A 22,756-nucleotide genomic window follows, 5' to 3' on the forward strand; every position below is an offset into this window, starting at 1 on the left:
TACTATGCCCCATCATTTAAATGTGTTTGTGTATATGGCAGAGGTGAAGCATCTAACCCATGTTTTATATTTAGAAAAATTTTTGGTTTTGAAGATTTGGGCTTTTTAGTCACAAATGTCAAAAAAGCACGAGTTTAGCATGCGTACAGTTGACCTTTGCCCTTTGGCTCCCAGTTCCTGGCTCTGAGAATGGCAGAAAGTGGGAGGTGAAGGGCCAGTGAAGAGTAGAGATCAACATGGTAAGTGTACAAAATAAACCCTCAAATTTCCTGTGATCAATCTCTGCTACTAAAGAGCAAATGGAATGTAGTTCATTTCTTTTTTTTGCTCAGACAAGTTAATCAACTCCTCCTGGTTTCTGTCTTCCTTTTTTTATTGCTTCCCTGTCCTTTCCTTGAGTTGATGGCTCCTGCTATAGTTACAGTTCCACGGGCAGCGACAGAATCATACAGCACAGAAGGAGGCCATTCGGCCCATTGCGCCTGTGCCGACTCTTTGAAGGAGCTGTCCACTTAGTCCCACTTGCCCCTGCTCTTTCCCTGTAGCGCTGAAAGTTTTTCCTTTTCAAGTATCTATTGAATTCCCTTTTGAAAGTTACTATTGAATCTGGTTCCACCGCCCTTTCAGGCAGTGCATTAAAGATCATAACAACTCGCTGCGCAAAAAAAATTCTCCTCTGGTTCTTTTGCCCTCCAAAATATCACGCAATGTGGCCGTTCTACATGTGGGAGCCTAGTACGACATGGTGTTTGACCACGGAGGGTATGGGGACCGGGCCTGATCCTTTCCTCATCGGATAACCTACATATGTGTATACTTTACAGCAGGGAGTCATTGGATGGTGATCTGGAGGGGAGGGGAGGTGGACCTTCCCTAGCTCAGGGACGATGAGGCCAATTGTAGCCCCCCCACTTACCACCGCCCTGACTGAAATCAGCTAATGTAACACTGATTCACCCTGGTCCGGCAACGCCTCGAATTTAAAATTCTCATCCTTGTGTTCGAATCCCTCCATGGCCTCGCCCCTCCCTATCTTTGTCAACTCCTTCATTTCTACAGCCCTCCAAGATCTCTGCGTTCCTCCAATTCCATCCACTTCCGCATCCTCGATTTCCTTCGCCCCCACTGACGGTGGCGGTGCCTTCAGCTGTCTAGGTCCCAACCTCTGGAATTCCCTCCCTCCACCTCTCCCTCCTCCTTTAAGACGCTCCTTAAAACCTACCTCTTTGACCAAGCTTTTGGTCACCTGTCCTAATATCTCCTTATGTGGCTCGGTGTCAAAATTTATGTCTGATAACCCTCCCGCGAAGCGCCTCGGGAAGTTTTACTACGTTAAAGGCGCTATATAAATGCAAGTTGTTGTTGGTTGTACCTGGTCTTTGCGGCTTAATGCCGCACCAGGCAGAGCATTTACTCAATGAGCCAGGTGCGGGAGGGAAGTCCGCCTCTTTGATGGCTAATTCCAGAGCCTTACACTTTTAAGCTAATCACTCGCTCGTAAACAGTTCGAGTGTAATCGTATGAACTAAGGGCGGGAGTGGCGGGCAGGTGGGTTTCAGTTTTTTTTCTTTTCTGTTTTGTTGCTTGTTCCTCTCTGTCTCGCTCGTGTGGGTTTAAGATGTAAGCAGGCAACTGCTGGCAGCAGGCCAGAACGCTGTAATAACAGCACACTTGTCACTCGATAACAAATGAAGCCATCTTTTAAGCGAAGGGAAGAATTCATCTGGGTATTGTGTAGAAGGGCCTGATATACAGCTCAACCCCATGTCAAGGCAATCGCTTCCAAATGCTGATTACATTTTTTTTTTCCTTTGGAATATTTGGCACAGATGGATGAACAGTAACTAGAGCCTTGTATTTAATCGGAGCTGTCAGTTCGAGTTTGCTCCAGATTTACTGCTGACACACACCAAACAGTCCCGTTTAAAGCTGTTTGCTGTCATAGTCTGGAATCCATAAACTCCCATTGCTTGACCCCATGGGCTGCAAAGCAAGGCGCCAACTCCAGAATGATATAAGCATTTTCTTGAATGAAATTGCGTATTTATAAATTTTTAAGCCCGCCCGCTCTTTTTATCTTCTTTTATTCCCTCTTCCGTGCCAGTACTAAGGGAGTGCTGCACTGTCGGAGGTGAGACGTCTGGGATGAGACGTTAAACCGAGGCCCCGCCTGCCCTCTCGAATGGACGTAAAAGATCCCACGGCACTATTTTGAAAAAGAGCAGGGGAGTTCTCCCCTGGTGTCCTGGCCAATATTTATCCCTCAACCAATATCACTTAGAAACAGATGATCTGGTTGTTTATCTCATTGCTGCTTGTGGGACCTTGCTCTGCACAAAGTTGGCTGCCGTGTTTCCTACATTACAACAGTTGGTACACTTCAAAAGTACTTCATTGGCTGAAAAGTGCTTTGGGACACCTTGAGGTTGTGAAAGGCGCTATATCAATGCAAGTCTTTCTTGTCCATTTTCTCCAGAAGGTGGTGACTATTGTTGGCCTTTAGTTTCATGGACACAGGTAGTTCTCCAATACCTCACCCAAAAACTCGCCTACACAACGATAATGTCCCCTCAGATTAACCCTTTTGATGCTGCCATCATGAGGTTGAAGGATGTAAGAGAGCACGGAATGAAGAAAGCCCATCAAGGCCACTCCTTCCACAGGCCCATATAGAATCTACCATATTGTGTCCTCTACCCCACTCATTTAATCTCCTGAGGGAAGGCTCTATTCAAGACTTATTACTAAAATCATTGAGACATGGGGCATAATTTTTAACATTGAAAAACGGGTGAATTGGGGGCAGGGAGGCATTCAAAATCGCAACCATATCAGACCCGCCCTCAACCCGCCCACTTCCGGTTTTCACCGGGGCAGGACGAGGGGGCGGGCGACCGACCTGCTCCCAGGAGGCGGGTTGGTGATTAAAACCTTTCAAGGAGGCTGCGGGCCTCCATTTTTGCTGAGTTTCCAATTTCCACCCCTGGGGGCCGGGATTTCCGGGTCTTCTCCTTCATGCCATGTGGAAGGAGGAGAGAAGGTCCGAAACTAACAGGTAAGTGCCTTTCTGGCACAGGTTGTGGGCCCAGAGGAGCAGGAGTGCTTCCCCCAGGCCCAACTAGCCTACCTGCAGCGACCCCCCCAATGATTGCAGACACACCGCCTCCCCCCCAACGATCGCGGACCCCCTCCAATCTCCGACCCCCCCCGATCTCTGGCCCCCCAACGATCGCGAAACCCCCCCGATCTCCACCCCCCCCCAACGATCGTGAAACCCCCCCCTCGATCTCTGCCCCCCCCCCCAATGATCGCGGACTTCCGCGACGATCCCCGAACCCCCCTAACGATCGTGGACCCCCGCGATGGTTCCTGAACCCGACATCCAACGATTGCAGACCCCAACGATGACCCCCGATCCCAACACCACCCCCCCCACGTGACTGACTTCCCCCCTCCACCGTGACCCCCCCATGCCCATCGGCACCCCCGTGCCCACCCATGCCCCTGTGTCCACCTATGACCCCGTGCCAACCCATGCATTTCCCCCCCCCCCCCCATCCATACAATCAAAGACTTACCTAAAGACTTACCTGAACACGTCCTGTCCCTGGCTGCTCGGAAGTCCGCGATCATTGGGGGGTGGGGGGGCAGAGATCGAGGGGGGGGGTTTCGCGATCATTGGGGGTGGGGGTGGAGATCGGGGGGGGCGTTTGCGTTCGTTGGGGGGCCAGAGATCGGGGGGGTGGGCCCAATTGTTGGGGGAGGTCGGAGATTGGAGGGGGTCCGCGATCGTTAGGGTGAGGCGGTGGGTCCGCGATCGTTGGGGGGGTAACTGCAGGTAGGCTTGTTGAGACCAGCCTGTCAATCAGGCCGGTCAGTTGGGCGGCAAACCCGACAAAAAGAAACAAAAGACGTCCGGGAAACCCGTACTTCCAGGTTTTCCCGTCCGCAATTTGACCCCACCCCCCGCCCCCTTCCCGGCTCAGGGTTAAAATCACGCCCATAACTTTCAGGGGAATTGAAGTGAATGGAAATAAAAAATCGGGAGAGATTCACCATCACGAGTTTTACACCATCGCACAAAGTCAAAATGGGCCACCTTTTTTTTCTTTTGACGCAAGAGAGTTGTTAGGACACGGAATGCCCAGTCAGGAGCAGTGGTAATGTTAATAATGTTTAAGAGGGAAGTGGGTAAATATTTGAGAAATAGCGAAAGAGATGAAGAGAGGGGGGTAAGAGAATGGGACTAAGTGGAGAGAAAGCCAGTGCAGGCGCCTTGGGAAGACAGACCTGTGCTGTAAAATTCGATGAATGGCGGAACTAACTCCAGTAATCCAAGAGGAGCAAAGGGTGCACGTTGCGGGGGTGGGGGGGAGATGTACTGTTACTGACCTAGAATGGAGGGGGGCAGCGGAGGGGATTTGAGGGTGAGGCTCTTGGATGTGCCCCTGATGAGCAAATAGAGCGATTTCCAATGCAGGCTGAGGTAGGGTGGCTTTATTCACTTGGGAGATACAAGCCGGGCAGGTCCCCTTGAAAGGATAATATTTTAATAGCATGTATTACATTACCCCTTGATAGAAGGCCACATCACTTCTGTTCAGCCTTGAAGCGCAGGATTATGGACTTATTCTGCATCACAAGTCTCGCACACAAGCATCATTTGGTGGTATTTTTTCAAAAAGATCTCCACTTAGACAGTTGTTTTTTTTTTCTCCTCCTCTTAGACTTTTTATTTCCCTTTAACTGCAGATTTACCTCATGCTGAGGTACAGTTGTAAGGGAGCTGGCTGGAATCCAGCAATTCAACATTCTTCCCGAGAGAGCTGGACAATAAAGCTTTGGCTGCCTTTCAACCACCGAGGTGGGGTGGGGGGTTGGGAGACCATGGCTGGCTGAACCCAACGCTGATTTCCGAAACCTGAACGAGCCCGAACTGGTGAGACTCGGCCGGCTATTTGACTGCTGAGGCGGAATCACAGCAAGCCTGACCCCGTCCTTACCGGACATTTGTCCATGGATGGGCTCATGGCCTTCTGCATCAGGAGTCGCCCCACTCCATCCCCACACATTAGCCCTCCGTTGCTGGAGCTGCCAATGGAAAGGAAAGAACTTGCATTTGTATAGCGCCTTTCACGACCTCAGGACGTCCCAAAGAGCTTCACAGCCAATGAAGTGCTTTTCGAAATGTAGTCACTGTCGTAATGTAGGAAACGCGGCAGCCAATTTGCGCACAGCAAGATCCCACAAACAGCAATGTGGTAATGACCAGGTGATCTGTCATAGTGATGTTGGTTGAGGGATAAATATTGACCAGGACACCGGGGAGAACTCCCCTGCTCCTCATCGAAATAGTGCCACAGGATATTTTACGTCCACCTGAGAGGGCAGACGAGGTCTCGGTTTAAGGCCTCATCCGAAAGATTGTCGAAAGGACAATCGTTGTTAAATTCCAGTGTTCATTTTTGGTCCACATATAAGCATAAAAATCTGCGGGTGCCCTGCAGCACTCACCCCGCCAGAGTGGGCATCATTGGTGGGAGAGCAGTTAACTCGCATCGGGCTGGCAGGTAACCATACCACCAAGGGCACATCTATGGTCCCTAGGCAGTGGCCGTCTGCCCACTGCTACCTCCCACCACGGGAACCCTTGACCATGTAACTCCACCGGCCTGTGAAACCCCTCCCCACCAGGTATTGCCCGCTTGCACCTGTCTGGAGGCACCTCTTTCAGCATTCCGTTCCCAAGCAACACACCAACCCAGCCTGGGTTAATGGGAGCCCTTGCCTCTGAGGCCATCGGCCTTGCTTGACTGGGGGAAACCCGGAAGTAGCCGTTTTCCCCTGCCTTTATCCTGTAAGAACCCCCGAGGAAATTCAACTACGGGGTGCATCACAGCAGGGTCTGCTCCTGACCCATATCAACAGGAATGGTTGGCTAACGATCAGGAGCAGGAGCCCAGGTGAAGAGCACTGGAGCTAATTGAGAGCATCCCGAAAATGCTGTCCCAACTAAGCACAACCAGGAACTGAGCCTGCGCCTTTCTGGTTTTTGTATGACCTATTGCTCCTCCAGCAAGCTGCCTATGGCCATGAGGCCACTGGAGAAGTGGCAAGTGATTCAATCTACTCACTAGTCTTTTTATTGGGTGAACCACAGTACATCACACTACAGTTCAGAAAAAAACAAATAAAATGCCAACCGCGTGAGATGTAACATGATCGGCCGCAAGATCGTAACTGGCAGTTACCGACCCAGTGAATTCCTTTTTTTTTATTCATTCATGGGATGTGGGCATCGCTGGCGAGGCCGGCACTTATTGTCCATCCCTAATTGCCCTTGAGAAGGTGGTGGTGAGCCGCTTTCTTGAACGGCTGCAGTCCGTGTGGTGAAGGTTCTCCCACAGTGCTGTTAGGAAGGGAGTTCCAGGATTTTGACCCAGCGACGATGAAGGAACGGCGATATATTTCCAAGTCGGGATGGTGCGTGACTTGGAGGGGAACGTGCAGGTGGTGTTGTTCCCATGTACCTGCTGCTCTTGTCCTTCTAGGTGGTAGAGGTCGCGGGTTTGGGAAGTGCTGTCGAAGAAGCCTTGGGGAGTTGCTGCAGTGCATCCTGTGGATGGTACACACTGCAGCCACAGTGCGCCGGTGGTGAAGGGAGTGAATGTTTAGGGTGGTGGATGGGGCACCAATCAAGCGGGCTGCTTTGTCCAGGAGGGTGTCGAGCTTCTTGAGTGTTGTTGGAGCTGCACTCATCCAAGCAAGTGGAGAGTATTCCATCACACTCCTGACTTGTGCCTTGTAGATGGTGGAAAGGCTTTCGGGAGTCAGGAGGTGAGTCACTCGCCATGGAATACTCAGCCTCTGACCTGCTCTCGTAGCCACAGTATTTATATGGCTGGTCCAGTTAAGTTTCTGGTCAATGGTGAACCCCAGGATGTTGATGGTGGGGGATTCGGCAATGGTAATGCTGTTGAATGTCAAGGGGAGGTGGTTAGACTCTCTCTTGTTGGAGATGGTCATTGCCTGGCACTTTTCTGGAGCGAATGTTACTTGCCACTTATCAGCCCAAGCCTGGATGTCGTCCAGGTCTTGCTGCATGCGGGCACGGACTGCTTCATTATTTGAGGGGTTGCAAATGGAACTGAACACTGTGCAATCATCAGCGAACATCCCCATTTCTGACCTTATGATGGAGGGAAGGTCATTGATGAAGCAGCTGAAGATGGTTGGGCCTAGGACACTGCCCTGAGGAACTCCTGCAGCAATGTCCTGGGGCTGAGATGCTTGGCCTCCAACAACCACTACCATCTTCCTTTGTGCTAGGTATGACTCCAGCCACTGGAGAGTTTTCCCCCTGATTCCCATTGACTTCAATTTTACTTGGGCTCCTTGGTGCCACACTCGGTCAAATGCTGCCTTGATGTCAAGTGCAGTCACTCTCACCTCACCTCTGGAATTCAGCTCTTTTGTCCATGTTTGGACCAAGGCTGTAATGAGGTCTGGAGCTGAGTGGTCCTGGCGGAACCCAAACTGAGCATCGGTGAGCAGATTATTGGCGAGTAAGTGCCGCTTGATAGCACTGTCGACGACACCTTCCATCACTTTGCTGATGATTGAGAGTAGACTGATGAGGCGGTAATTGGCCGGATTGGATTTGTCCTGCTTTTTGTGGACAGGACATACCTGGGCAATTTTCCACATTGTCGGGTAGATGCCAGTGTTGTAGCTGTACTGGAACAGCTTGGCTTGAGGCGCAGCTAGTTCTGGAGCACAAGTCTTCAGCACTACAGCCGGGATGTTGTCGGGGCCCATAGCCTTTGCTGTATCCAGTGCACTCAGCCGTTTCTTGATATCACGTGGAGTGAATCGAATTGGCTGAAGCCTGGCTTCTGTGATAGTGGGGATATCGGGAGGAGGCCGAGATGGATCATCCACTCGGCACTTCTGGCTGAAGACGGTTCCTGAACTCGGATGTAGGGTAGCACGGAAGGGACACCGAGTGCTTCCCACGAGGGAGGGGGAGGTCTGGGGTTAGGGGTTGCCAACCCTCCAGGATTGTCCTGGAAACATAGAAAATAGGAGCTGGAGTAGGCCATTCGGCCCTTCGAGCCTGCTGCGCCATTCAATATGATAATGGCTGATCCTTTATCTCAATACCATATTCCCGCTCTCTCCCCATACCCTTTGATGCCTTTTGTGTCTAGAAATCTAGCAAGCTCCTTCTTAAATATATTCAGTGACTTGGCCTCCACAGCCTTCTGTGGTAGAGAATTCCACAGGTTCACCACCCTCTGAGTGAAGAAATTTCTCCTCATCTCAGTCCTAAATGTCCTACCCTGTATCCTGAGACTGTGACCCCTCGTTCTGGACACCCCCCAGCAAGGGGAAACATCCTCCCTGTATCCAGTCTGCCTAGCCCTGTCAGAATTTTCTACGTTTCAATGAGATCCCCTCTCATTCTTCTAAACTTGAGTGAATACAGACCGAGTCGACCCAATCTCTCCTCATGTGACAGTCTGGAGTCTCCAGGAATTAAAGATTAATCTCCAGGACAATGTTGCGAGCAAAAACCGCAACAGTTGCGGGGGAAAAAAATCAGAGGGGCGTTAAAAAAAATTATGTTTTTTTTCTCATTTTCTTTCAACACTTTTGTTTTATTAGTTATAAAAGTATTGGGGATGGGTTAAACAAAAGGCTGTTCGACTGAGAGTCAAGAATCATCCAATCGGGTAATGAAGGGTCTGCTCGCTTTCCGATTGGTGCAGGAAGGTGGTGCCCGGCGAGGATGGGCATGTCGGGCAACCAATCGCGGGAGTGTGGGGGCGGGACGGTTGGCGGCGGGAGGTCAAGTGATGAAACCTCCAGGAATACGTCCAACCAGAGTTGGCAACCCCGATCTGGGAGTCCGACCGAGGCTTGTATAACGCACCTCTTTAAGGCTGGCATCTGTGACCTTGGGGGCGAGTGAAATAGGGGGTGTGGTGGGGGGTGTAGACCACGAGAGGGAAACAGAGCAAAAAGTGGAATGAACACTCGGGTGATGTCGGTGCCATATTGACGCAAACGCTCGATTACGTCTCTCTTTTCTTTCCAACAGGAATAGTATCGCTGCCTCAGCGGTTTGTGCCTACAATCTCAGCGCCATCACTCAGACTTTCAACGGGCCCTTCCGATACCAGGAGAACCCTCGGTCGGCTTGGCTGCCTGCCTCAAACCCCATTCCCAACTTTCAGGTAGGAGTCTCTTCCAAGAACATGGAAAAAGCAGCTCGTCCCCCTCGTGCCCCAACTCTCCCATCACGGGGTCCAGCTGCACTCTGAATGGCTCCTCGTGCTTTTTGACTGCGCCAGCCTGGGAGATTACGTAGAATTACATGGAACGTACAGCACAAAAACAGGCCATTCGGCCCAACAGGTCCGTGCCGGTGTTTATGCTCCACACGAGCCTTCTCCCTCCCTACTTCATCTAACCCATTAACATATCCTTCTATTCCTTTCTCCCTCATGTATTTATCTAGCTTCCCCTTAAATACATCTATGTTATTCGCCTCAACTACTTCTTGTGGTAGCAAGTTCCACATTCTAATCACTCTCTGGGTAAAGAAGTTTCTCCTGAATTCCCTACTGGATTTATTAGTGACTATCTTATATTTATGGCCTCTAGTTCTCGCCTCCCCCGCAAGTGGAAACATCTTCTCTACGTCTAGATTATTCCAAAACTTTATCTCATATTGAATAAAGTTCTTTCTATGTTCTGTTTGAAATTAAATTGAATTTTGTGTCCTCTGGCCCAATCTTTCCCTGCCTTAAATTGAAGTAATTCTCTTTGTTTTACCTTGGGCTGGAATTTGATGGAAAAAAAAAACCGCGTGTGTCGCAACCCGTCCGGCAACTCGTGGCGAGGAAGAGCTACCCCGTGAATCGCGAATCGCCACAAGTTGCCGGACGATTTGCGCCGCTCCGCCGTTAGCTTCACGGAAGCAGCACCTCGCCGTCAACCTCCCCGCGAGTTTCATGAAGTTGCTGCGTTTGCACATTAATTGCCCGTTAAACTCGCCACAGAAAGTTAAGTCTCGTAATTGACAGCGTTAGTCCCCTTTTAACGACATGTTAATTGTTAACGACTGCCAATCGACCTCTCTTGCCCTGAAAGTAAATATTAAAAGTGAGGAGTCTCATTTCTTCAAGTTGCGAATTGTTTTCGGAGATTTTAAAAATGTCAAATTTTCAAATTTCAATTTTTTTTTTCTTTCTGTCCCTTTTTTTCTCTCTCTCTTGATCCAATCTTTCTTTCCCTCTCTTTATTTCACTTCCTGTATTTGATTTGACATTAAATTCATCCCCTTTAATTCACCCGCCTTCTCAGCCCTTCCTGTGTTTATTTCTCAATCCTTAAATCTTATTGTTTAAGGAGGTAGTCTGTTGGTCCCGTCGTTCACTGAGGTCCCAGGTGCCCCCTTGCCCCTGTTATCAGCCCGCACTTCCAGCAATTCACAGGGCAATAACATTTTGAGCCGTAGGGTGCAGGAGAAAGTCTAATTAAAAGGGCACAAGCCGCGAGAGACCCCGTTACAGCAGATTTCCGGCCCATTATGTACACCATTTAATATTTTGAACACCTTGGAGACGTCATCCCCTCAATTGCCTTCTTTCCAGACTGTCGAGTACGACCTTCTCTGAAGGGCCGATTTTAACTCTGCCAGCCCAGGCGGAAACTGAGTGGGTGGGGCAATTAAAATCGTCCGGGAGACTTACCCGGAGACATCCACCATCGATTCTGTTTTGAATTTTAACCCACTCTTCTAAGCCGGCGGCAAGAAAGCCTTGCCCCCCACCCCTTGCATGGCGGGGGTGGGGGGTCCTTCTTTAAATATGCAGATCGGGCCCAGACTGCGGTTTTAACCAGTGGCCGGAACGGGGAAGCCATTGTGGCTTTTCCCGCCGGGTGCAGACTGGCGGAAAGTGGGTCGGTCTGAGGCCGGTGAGGCCCAAACGGATAAGTTATTTTAACTTTCCTCGTTCTGGGAGTTAGGAGTGCTCCTCCGGGCCCCACCACGAGAGCTTAGGTCTACCCTGCCCTGGGTTCCCTCCCCCACCCCACACCTTCCCGATCGTCAGACCCTCCCGAAACCCCCCTCCCCACGACTCACCTCCTTGTTCCTGGAGACCGTCCCTTCAGCGCCGGCCGGCCAACAGCCTCCTGCTGCCCAAAGTTCCACTCCCACCCGCCGGCTAGCTACCGCCTCCCACCCGTTTCGAATATATAAACATTGACAGACGGGGAAAGACCCTTTGGTCCATCCAGCCTGTCACAATATATACACTCTCCATACCCACCCAAAAGCCATGTGATCTCCTTGGGAGAGGCAAGAAACCAGATTTTTAAAAACCCAGGCCAATTTGGGGGGGGGAAAAAAATCTAGGAAATTCCTCTCCGATTTCCCTCCCAACTTAGGCGATCGAGACTAGTCCAAGAGATCACTCTGCCCTGATAATTCTATGCTCTGCCTACCTTTTGTACGACACGAGCTCCGCCCCGGCCAAGAGACGGGTCTCGCTGGACTGAATTCAGCCAATTGGCGTCCACCGTATGAGCCGGCAGCCTGTTCCAGAGACCCACTATGCAAATGAAGCCTGGGAGTTACAGTCGGCTGGGTCTCCCGGTCCCACGGTCAGGGGGACGGAGGCGGGGGGCGGTGGGATTGCCACTCATCTCGCTTCCCCCGATTCCCACTCTGGGTTACAATCGGGGCCTAATCTTTCCTCGTAGCCCATCCCTACTACATTTGGGATCAGTTGGTTTGAACCCTGCTTAGAAATGTGAACCGAATCGGTGCCAATTGGAAAACCTAGGCTTCGTGCTCTACTATTTTGCTTATATCACATCATTCTGCTGGCTTTACCACGTTGTCTAGACATTGAAAGTGATGAGTTACCAGCACTCGAGTCCCTTCCTAACCCTCCTCCACCACACTCGCTGCCAGTTCAAAACCATTCCTTGGTCCATAACACACTTTTTCAGCCACTGTACACCTGTTTATCGATAATCAGTGTTCATTTGACATTTACCTGTGCAACTGGATAGCTTTTAGTAATTCAGAGGCTTTCATGCGTAACTTTGTGGAAAAGCTTTCTGAAAGCCTAACTAAGCCATGGCGAAGGCAGGTGCACCGTGTAGTTTTTTTTTGTACTTTTGACAGCCGCAAAGAATTCAAAGAGGTTTGCTGTCAGCTGAGGCACCTCGATTAGATTCCGGCCTGTAACCCCGCTGTGACCTGTTTATCTGCGCTGTAGTGCGGCTCTCTCGGAGACCACGGACCCAACGAGAACCTGACGGAACGCAGCCTCCAGGACGCGCAGCGGTTCTTCCTCATGAACGACGTGGTGCAGCCGGTCTCCGTCCACCCTCTGGTGACTCATGACAACATGCGCTTCTCGAAGCTTGTGGTGGACATCGTGCAAGGCAGGGACACGCTGTACCACGTGATGTACATCGGCACAGGTAAGATCCAACGGAAAGGCAGTGAGTCACGCCGGAGCGCACTGCTCACAGGTGCCGGCAGCTCAGCCTCAACAGTGAAAGTTGGCGAGCTCTTTGACTGTGGTTGCCAACCCTCCAGGATTGTCCTGGAGCCTCTTGGAATTAAAGATGAATCAACCTGAACACCGCTGCGAGCAAAAAAAAACCCAAGAGAAAAATCATAGAGGCGTTGAAAAGAAATTGTGTGTGCTTTTTACATTTTCTTTGTACACTTTTGTTTATTAGTTATAAAAATATTGGAGATGGGACAAAGGCTATTTGACTGGGGGGTGGGGGGGGGGTCAGTTGGAGGTGGACGATCACGTGATGAAACCTCCAGTGATACATCCAATACGTGGCAACCCTAGGTGGCATCACAGTTTTTTTTAAAATTGTTTTCGGGATGTGGGCGATGCTGGCATGGCTGGCATATATTGCCCATCCCTAGTTGCCCAAAGAGGGTGGTGGTGAGCCGCCTTCTCGAACCGCTGCAGTCCGTGTGGTGATTACTCTCTCGCAATGGTTAAAAGGCAAGGGAATTCCAGGATATTGACCAGGTGACCGTGAAGGAACGGCGATGTAGGTCCACACATCAGGATTATGTGTGACTAGGAGGAGAACTTGGAGGTGCTGGTGCTCCTCCAACATTACTGCTCTGGTCTTTCTCGATGGTAGAGTTCACGGGACAGGGAGGTACTGTTCAAGTAGGCTTAGTGAGTTATACAGAATGTACAGCACAGAAAGAGGCCATTCAGCCCAACAGGTCAATGCCGGTGTTTATGCTCCACGCGAGCCTCCTCCTTCCCTACTTCATCCAACCCATTCAGCATATCCTTCTATTCCTTTCTCCCTCATGTGTTTATCTAGCTTTCCCTTAAATACATCTATCCTAGTCGCCTCAACTTCTTCTTGTGGTAGTGAGTTCCACATTCTAACCACTCACTGGGTAAAGACGTTTCTCCTGAATTCCCTATTGGATTTATTAGTGACTATCTTATAGTTACGGCCCCTAGTTCTGGTCTTCCCCGGCAAGTGAAAACATCTTCACTATGTCTACCCTATCAAAACTTTTCATAATCTTAAAGACCTCTAACAGGTCACCCCTCAGTCTTCTCTTTTTTAGAGCAAAAGGCCCCAGCCTGTTTAGTCTTTCCTGATAGGTATAACCTCTCAGTTCTGGTATTATTCTTGCTGAGGTGCATCCTGCGGTTAGTGTATGCTGCAGCCACAGTGCCCTGGAGTTGGAGGAGTGGATAATGTCAAGCAAGCAAGTGTTATTGCAGCTGCATCCATCCACCACCTGACTTGAGATGATGGAGAGGATTCAAAGGGCCAGGAGGTGAACCACTCGTCACAGAGTACCCATCATTTGCCCTGTTCTTGTAGCCATGGTGTTGATATGGCTGTTACAGTTAAGCTTCTGGTCAGTGATGAACCCCCATTCCTCACCCCCAAGATGTCGACGGGGGAGGGGGGGGGTGGGGGCTCAGTCATAGTCAGGAGAGGTGGTTGGATCTTTTCTTGTTGGAGATGGTCATTGCCTGGCACTTAAGTGGCGTGTATGCTACCTTCCTGCCACCTGTCAGTCCAAGCTGGAATGTCATCCAAGTCATGCTATGGGCTGGTGTGGGCTGCGTCATTATTCAACAGAGTTTTTGAATGGAGTTGACTACTCTGGAATCATCAGCAAACAGTCTCCCGACTGACCTTACGATGGAGGTAAGGTCAGTCACAAAGCAATGGAAGCTGGTTGGGCTGCGGACGCTTCCCTGAGGATTTCCTGCAGCCACGTCCTGGGGCTGCAGTGATTGACCTCGGGCAACTCCGACCAAGCTCCTGAACGGCCTAGCTCTAATTTTAAGATTGTGCCCCCATTGTTCTGGATTCTCCCACCAGAGGAACTGGTTTCTCCATATCCACCCTATCAACCCTTTGTAACATTTCAAATGCCTTGATCCAATCACCCTTCAATCTTCTAAACTCAATGGAATACAAGTCTAGTCTATGCAACCTGTCCACTGAGCCCCAATATCATTCTGGTGAATCTGCACTGCACTCCTTCCATCATGTGGTGCACTGAGGTTAAATTTAAAATCTATCTTTGATATTTTTCACTTGTACATTCATCATCCCATTGCTTTAATGTCCTGAATATAGTTTTTATTTAATTTCTGATTTTGCCGAATTGAATCAAATTGGCGTCAGTAACATGGACGAGCCCGTTTAACTTGCATTTCTTGTCGCTTTCTTTTTGAACTTAGAACATGGCACCATCCTGAAAACCCTCGCGTCGGAGAACAAGAGCCTGCGAGGCTGCTACTTGGAAGAACTGCAGCTGCTTCCACCAGGTCAACAAGAACCAATTCGAAGCCTGCAGATCCTTCACAGTGACAGGTCGCTGTTCGTGGGATTGAACGGGAGAGTATTGAAGATCCCACTGGAGCGATGCTTCTCCTATAAAACCGAAACGTAAGTTTCCTGAATCGGAAGCTAAAACAACATCTACTTGTATATATGTGACTGCGTTGAGCTGAGCTTCCGTCCCCATATCCTCTCCCATCGTCAAGACCGCCTAAATCCACCTCCGTAATATCGGCCATCTCCGCCCCTGCCTCAGCCCGTCTGCTGCTGAAACCCTCATCCAGGCTCGACTATTCCAGTGCTCTCCTGGCCGGCCTCCCACCTTCCACCCTCCATAAACTTGAGCTCATCCAAAACTCTGCTGCCCATATCCTAACTCGCACCAAGTCCTGTTCACCCATCACCCCTGTGCTCGCTGACCTACATTGGCTCCCGGTCCGGCAATGCCACGATTTTAGAATTCTCATTCTCGTGTTCAAATCCCTTCGTGGCCTCGTTCCTTCCTATTTCTGTAACCTCCTCCAGCCCAACAACCCTCCGAGATCTCTGCGTTCCTCCGATTCTGACCTCTACTGCATCCCCGACTTCCTTCGCCTTACCATTGGCGGCCGTGCCGTCAGCTATCTGAGCCCTAAGCTCTGAAATTCTCTCCTCAAACCTCTTTGCCTCTCTACCTCTCTCTCCTCCTTTAAGTGTCACCCATGGTTCAGTTAGTAGCACACTCGCCGCTGAGTTAGAAGGACATATGTTCAAGCCCCACTTCAGAGACTTGAGCACATAATCCAGGCTGACACTTCAGTGCAGTACTGAGGAAGTGCTGTACTGTTGGAGATGCCGCCTTTCGGATGAGATGTTAAACCGAGGCCCCGTCTGCCCTCTTAGGCGGACGTAAAAGATACCACGGCACAATTTCCAAGAAAAGCAGGGGCATTCTCCCCAGTGTCCCGGTCAATATTTATCCCTCAACCAACATCACTAAAACAGGATATCTGGTCATTATCACATTGCTGTTTGTGGGATCTTGCTGTGCGCAAATTGGCTGCCGCGTTTCCTATATTACAACAGTGACTACACTTCAAAAGTAGTTAATTGGCTGTAAAGCGCTTTGGGACGTCCTGAGGTCAAGAAAAGCGCTATAGAAATGAAAGTTCTTTCTTCCTGAGACATTCCTTAAAACCTACCTCTTTGACCAAGCTTTTGGTCACCTGTCCTAATGGCACCTTCTTTGACTTGGCGTCAATTTTTTTGTCTGATTACGCTTCTGTGAGGCGCTTTGGGACATTTTACTACGTCAAAGGTGCTATATAAATGCAAGTTGTTATTGTTTGTTTGTTGTTGCGTTAACGCAGTGAAGGCTCTTTAAAGCAGAAATAGTAGGAGCAGGAGAGATGATTGTTGAGACTTTTGAGGACGTTTTTAAAGATGGGATGAAAAGTAGCAAGGGGGAGGGTTTACAGAGGTATTTCTGGACAGTAGGATCGAAATGGCTGAAGGGTCCTTCACCAACAGCAGAGTGGAGGGATGCATTGGTGGTTTGCCAGAGTTGGAACACCAAAGGTCACCGACCAGGACATGGGGCTGGATGAGATTGCAGAGATGGGGTGCGGTGAGCCCACCTGGAATGGCCATGATTAGAAACTTTTCTGGAGTGTGCTTTTGCGTCACGATAACCTTGAGTGTATCACATTCGATCCCCGGCGCGCGTTGAGTTAGATGAAGCTTTGCTGCCTGTGATTCCAGTCTAAATCCAGACTGAATGCATCCCTTGCTTCCAGACACTGCAGAAATGTTCCCTTTGCCTTGAGGTACAGTGGGACAGCTGGCGTTGATGTTATGAAGGAGAGGGGGGTCAATCAGGAGCACGGTAGCGGGGGTCTGTCTCCATTTTCACCTGGGGCTCCACGATGTAAATAAGGATTAAGTGGATCCCTGTCACCAGGGGGGGGGTGGGGGGAGTATTATTTTCGATTCCTAACGCTGGCCGGGCTGACACGAAATGTCGAGGTCAACAGATGTCTGGGTGCTCACTTTTCTGATCTGCGTCCAAAGCCCTGTTTCTCCCAGCCCCTGACTCCCAATGTGTCCCCGGTGCTGAACTGAGAAAACACATGGGCCATTCCTTCAGCGCAGAGGGAAGCTGCTGACTGCAGAAGGTCACAGCATGAAATCACTGACGGTTTTCCACCTGATCATAAGCTCAGTTTGCCAAAGCGGTAGAGCTCTCTTGTCTTTAATCTAAGATGGCAGATCTGAATCCTGTCCTGAGGAAAAAGACTTTCATTTCTAACAACAACAATTTCCATTTATATAACTCCTTTAACGTCGTAAAATGTCCCCAAGGCACTTCACAGGAACGATTTTCAAACAAAACTTGACACCAAGCTACACAAGGAGATATTAGGACAGGCGACTAAAAGCTTGGTCAAAGAGGTAGGTTTTAAGGAGCGTCTTAAAGGAGGAGAGAGAGAGGCAGAGAGGTTTAAGGAGGGAATTAGAGTTTAGGGCCTAGGCAGCTGAAGGCACGGTCGCCAATGGTTGGGCGATTAAAATCGGGGCTGTGCAAGAGGCCAGAATTGGCTTTCATGACCTCAGGACGTCCCAAAGCTCTATACGGACAATGTAAGTACTTTTTCAAGTGTAGTCACTGTTGTAATGTAGGAAACACGGCAGCCAATTTGTGCACAGCAAGGTCCCACAAACAGCAATGAGATAAATGACCAGATAATCTCTTTTAGTGATGTTGATTGAGGGATGAATATTAGCCAGGTCACAGGGAGAGCTCCCCTGCTCTTCTTGGAAATTGTGCTGTGGGATCTTTTATGTCTTTCTAAGAGAGCAGGCGGGGCCTCGGTTTATCGTCTCATCCGAAAGATGGCACCTCCGACAGCGCAGCACTCCCTCAGTAGTGGATTTTGTGCTCAAGTCTCTGAAGTAGGACTTGAAACCACGACCTTCTGCCCTTTGAGGTGGAGTGCTAAGAACTGAGGTACAGCTGACATCTGAGGCAGCTTCAATAAAAGCTTCTCAAATGTCATTTGGCTATATCAGTTTTTACGTCCCTTACATATCTCTGTATCCTCCAGCCCTGCAACCCTCCGAGATCTCTGCGTTCTTCCAGTTCTGGCCTCTTGCACATCCCTGACTTCCATCGCTCCACCATTGGCGGCCGTGCCTTCAGCTGCCTCGGCCCTAAGCTCTGGAGTTCCCTCCCTAAACCTCTTCACCACTCCAGCTCTCTCTCCTCCTTAAAGACACTTCTTAAAACCTACCTCTGACCAAGCTTTTGGTCACCTGTCCTAATAGCTCCTTCTTTGGCTCAGTGAAGCGCCTTGGGAAGTTTTACTACGTTAAAGGTGCTATATAAATGCAAGTAGTAGTAGTTGTTGTTGTAGTAGGTACAATCTTTCTTAGTGGCTCAATTGGTAAGCACGCTGCCTAGTACACTACTAGGCCAATACAGGTTGGCAAGATCCCAGGTTTGATTCTCCCCCCCCCCCCATCCCTCTGCCGGGTCAACGATGAGTTCATTGATCTCAGACTGGAAGCAGTAGGAGTGCCACACTACTGCACCTCTGGGCTGCAGAGAGGGAAAATCAATGGGGAAGGATTCCCACTGCCGAGTGAGGTCCGGCCAACTGCTGGGTGGAAGGTGTGTTAACATCGGGCTAAGGACGGGGTGGGGCAGGGCTGGAACGTTCATGCTCCCTGTCTCAGGCTGGCACGCCATTGGGCATTTGGGCAAGCGTCAGAAAGTGGCCGTCCTCTGTTTGATACTCCCGACATCACAAATCGGTATTGTGAGGTGAGGAGGGAAGGAAATTGTGAGGGGTGGGTGGTGGTGATGGGGCGGGGTTGGGGGGTGGTTTGGGCTGCAATGGGAAGGGATAGGGAAAGAAAAAGTTCCAAAATGGAAAAGTATAGAAACCTTGACAACTTTTTTGGTTGTCCGAACATTTGAACGTTTAAGGTGTGAGGAAGCGGTAGCTACAGCTGTGGATAATTACCTGTTACCCAACTCCCTACTGAGTCAGCTACCCTGCGCCTCCACTAAATACAGCACTGTCAGAAAACAGATGTCTAGTGTACACTGCACCAGCTATGGAATCATAAACTTACAAAATACCGGGAAAAATGACTTCCTTCCTAGCTGGCGCTTGCCTTAAATAATACGATTATCTGCAATTAAAACTTCACATTTTGACAGTCCAAATTCAAATTATATTTTCCATGGAAATTACTTGTCAAGGTCTGATATCCGCTCTTGATTGGCTTCATTAGGATTCAATTTCCGATTCACTCTGAGTCAGCAAGAAGCTTGAACATTCTGAATCGATTTTTTTTCTTCCTGTTAATAAATCGGCAGTCAGGACATTGGCTCCCAGTCCGATTTTGAAATTCGCATCCTTGTCTTCAAATCCCTCCATGGCTTCGTCCCTCCCTATCTCTGTAACCTCCTCCAGCCCTACAACCCTCCGAGATCTCTGCGCTCCTACAATTCTGGCCTCTTGTGTATCCCCGTCTGCCAACCCGTGGTGACCCCAATACGCCAACCCCCCCCCCACAATTTGGTGAAGGTTGGCCATTCGCGATTTGTTTGTAAAGCTGGGCTGCTTACTAAGCTACTTCAGAGGCTTTTAAGAGTCAATCATATATGGTGGACTAGAGTCATGTATAGGCCAGGCCAGGTAAAGGTTGGTAGGTTCCCTTTTCTAAAGGACATAAGTAAACCAAGGTGGGATTTTATGACAACTCGTCAACATTTGTGGCCAGTTTTTGCTGCCAGCCAACAAATGACCAGATTTATTGAATTCAATTTCACAGTGGGATTTGAACTCATGACCTCTAGGTTGCTGGTCCGTTTTCACAAATGCTACAATACAATATCAATGTAAGGAGTCTTACAACACCAGGTTATAGTCCAACAGCTTTATTTGAAATCACAAGCTTTCGGAGCTTTGCTCCTTCGTCAGGTCGACCCCACCTGACGAAGGAGCAAAGCTCCGAAAGCTTGTGATTTCAAATAAAACTGTTGGACTATAACCTGGTGTTGTGCGACTCCTTACATTTGTCCACCCCAGTCCATCACCGGCATCTCCACATCATGGCTACGATATTAATGTCAGTTGCCTGACCAAGGGAGGAATGAAAAATACTGCGGAGTGGACATTGATTTACCTTTAACATCTAAGATTATAAAGCAATTCAACAGAATGACCATCTCCTTTGATACTAAGACTTTGCTCTGTGTGTGTGTGTGTGTGTGTGTGTGTGTGTGTTCACTTCCATGGAGACGGGCTGGACAATAGAAACTTACTAAATCCACAGCACTACTTTAAAGAGCAAGAGTCCACGGAAATGGAAGCACTTTTGTCATGTAAAAGATTTTTTGGGGTGAGGGTTGGCGGGGGGGAGTCAAATTATTTTTTCCCTCCCTTCTACTCCTGAAGGTGGAGTTTCGTGCTGGGGGACGGTTCCACAAACCATGGCAGCACTCCAAACTCCCACACAATGGCCGTCCTTCATTTTATGAGCCTTTGGGTGTCACTTCAGGCTGCTTGTACACGAGAGCTTTATTCTGTCCTTGCCTGGTGTTTGTATGCCTGCATTGCCAACATGAGTCACCAGATAGCAAACAAGAGTAGTGCAACCTCACTGTCTAGGCTTGCCCGTGAAGGAATGCCCGTGAAGGAATGCCACTTGGGCGGAACACCAGAGGCGCCAGAAGGTGCCCGGTGTTCCGCCCAAGAGTCGAAGTCTTCAGGAAGGGCAGTTTTGTGAATGGAGTCTCGACCGGCCTGGTCGTCTTGGCAACGGAGCATCCAGCTTTGCTGAATTTGCTCTCGACGCCTTGGTTTTGTGGTATTTTGACAACCGTGAGTAAAGTTGATACAAAGGAAAGATCAAACCAGTAGAGCGTTATCCCTGAGACTTCATTAAAAGGTGCCGGTGGGTGTGTAAAGTTTTCACATTACGTCCACTTGAGCAGCACAATTATAGATCCCGTCCTCCAGATCTGAGCTGTTGCTGGAGAGAGCGTCTTGAGCTGTGAAGTATTGCCTGTCACAGGCTCATCACTGGTGGTGGTAGTGGTGGGAACAATTTGAAGTGATGAATGAAGACTGTCACACAAGAAACGTATTGGCACAACATTAAAGTGTATTGGCTTAAATGTAATTTTTTTTCTTTGCTGTTGCGTATTGGTGTCAACATCTGGCGACAACACTGCAGTAGACGCATCATGTCGATTTGTGATGGTTTCGGTTTTCCTGGAGTGCTCTTGTACACTGTAAATGACTTTAAGATTGCTTTGTGTGATAACGGCAGTCAACGATGGCTGTCAAAACCTCTGCCTCCTGGCTATAGAAGTGGGGAGAGTTGACTTTTATGGCTGGCTGACACTTTCTGGCATGGTGACAAGCTCGTATTAAACCCTCCATGTCTCGTACTTCATTCCTGCTTTGCTGTGGGGCCCGTTGATAAACCGGTATTGCTGTTGCCTTGGATACCAAGCCAGACGCACGCTCTGTTCGTGCGTATCTCCTGACGGGTGTCAGGTTACCGGTTGATGTTCTGTCGCTGGAGCTTAACAGCTCTGGATTCTCAATTGTGCTTTCACTCCAAATTCACCATTTTGTTTTCTTCATTTCAACGAGATTACGCTGCCGTCTTCCACTGAATCTTAGAATCATACAGCACAAAAGGAGGCCATTTGGCACCTCTTTGAAAGAGCTATCCCAATTAGACCCATTCCCCTGCTCTTTCCCCATAGCCCTGCAAATCTTTCGTTTCCAAGTATTTATCCAATTGCCTCTTGAAAGTTACTATTGAATCTGCTTCCATCACCCTGTCAGGCAGTGCATTCCAGATCATAACAATTCAATGCATAAAAAAATTTCTCCTCATCCCCCCCCCCAACTCTTTTGACAATTACTTTAAATCTGTGTCCTCTGGTTACCGGCCCTTCTGCCACTGGAAACAGTTTCGCCTTATTTGCTCTATCAAAACCCCTCATGATTTTGAACACCTCTATTAAATCTCCCTTTAACCTTCTCTGCTCTGAGGAGAACAATCCCATCTTCTCCAGTCTCTCCACATAACTGAAGTCCCTCATCCCTGGTACCATTCTAGTAAATCTCCTCGGTGCTGATCGTACTTGTTGTCTTTTGTTGGGGGGGGGGGGGTGGTGGAGAGGGAGAGTGGGTTTTGGGGAGGGTACATTTGCCTGCCCTATTTCCTCTTCTGAATTTCCTTGCTCCCGGTTTCATCCGGAACGCTACTTCAAATGAAAACACGACGGCAGGACAAGGAGCCACAGGTTCAAGACTAGTGACTGGCAAATTTAGGTCTGATGTCGGGAAAGCTCGTCACACCCGCTTCCAAGTAGGGCAGCAGAGGCATAAACCCTGGAGTTAATCAAGAAATCCAGGTGGATGCTGTGAATGAATGGCTTGCAAGTTTTTTTTTTATTGGACGGATGAGCAAGGACGGGCCAAACGCCCTTATCTATCCAGTCCTTTCCGAGCCAGGAGGGTTCTTCCCCTGTTCGCAGGCTTCTGCCAATGCTTTAACTGGTCTCTAGCAATAAAAAACGTGAGAAGGTGCCCTCAGCTAAATGCCTGGCCTCCTCTCAAATCGTTCCCTGGACGGAACGGTTGATGTGAGCAGCTCGCTATTTGCGCACTGTAGGGGGAGTTTCAGCGATTGTGAAAGCTTTAGAATGCTCTTCCACTGCATTACCTAGCATTAGGCAGTCTCTTCCCCCCCAAAAGGTTGTGGATGTCGAAGACTTTCAAGACTGAAATTGATAAATTTCTGTTAATTAATGCTATCAAGGGATATAGAGTTGAGTTATGAATCAGCCATGATCTAA

General features: G+C 49.2%; 1 protein-coding gene across 6 annotated transcripts in view; it reads left to right on the top strand.

Annotated features, from left to right (window-relative positions):
- Positions 1-22,756, top strand: part of sema5ba (sema domain, seven thrombospondin repeats (type 1 and type 1-like), transmembrane domain (TM) and short cytoplasmic domain, (semaphorin) 5Ba) — a 300,621-nt gene that overhangs the window by 189,518 nt on the left and 88,347 nt on the right. For all 6 annotated transcript variants that reach the window (XM_067987078.1, XM_067987075.1, XM_067987080.1 and 3 more), the window contains 3 exons: positions 9,104-9,239; positions 12,300-12,507; positions 14,787-14,994. In XM_067987078.1, coding sequence (XP_067843179.1) covers positions 9,104-9,239; positions 12,300-12,507; positions 14,787-14,994 — 552 coding nt within the window. The remainder of the gene's footprint in view (positions 1-9,103; positions 9,240-12,299; positions 12,508-14,786; positions 14,995-22,756) is intronic.

The sequence above is a fragment of the Heptranchias perlo genome, chromosome 7 (genome assembly GCF_035084215.1).
Source record: "Heptranchias perlo isolate sHepPer1 chromosome 7, sHepPer1.hap1, whole genome shotgun sequence".
Lineage (NCBI taxonomy): Eukaryota > Metazoa > Chordata > Chondrichthyes > Hexanchiformes > Hexanchidae > Heptranchias > Heptranchias perlo.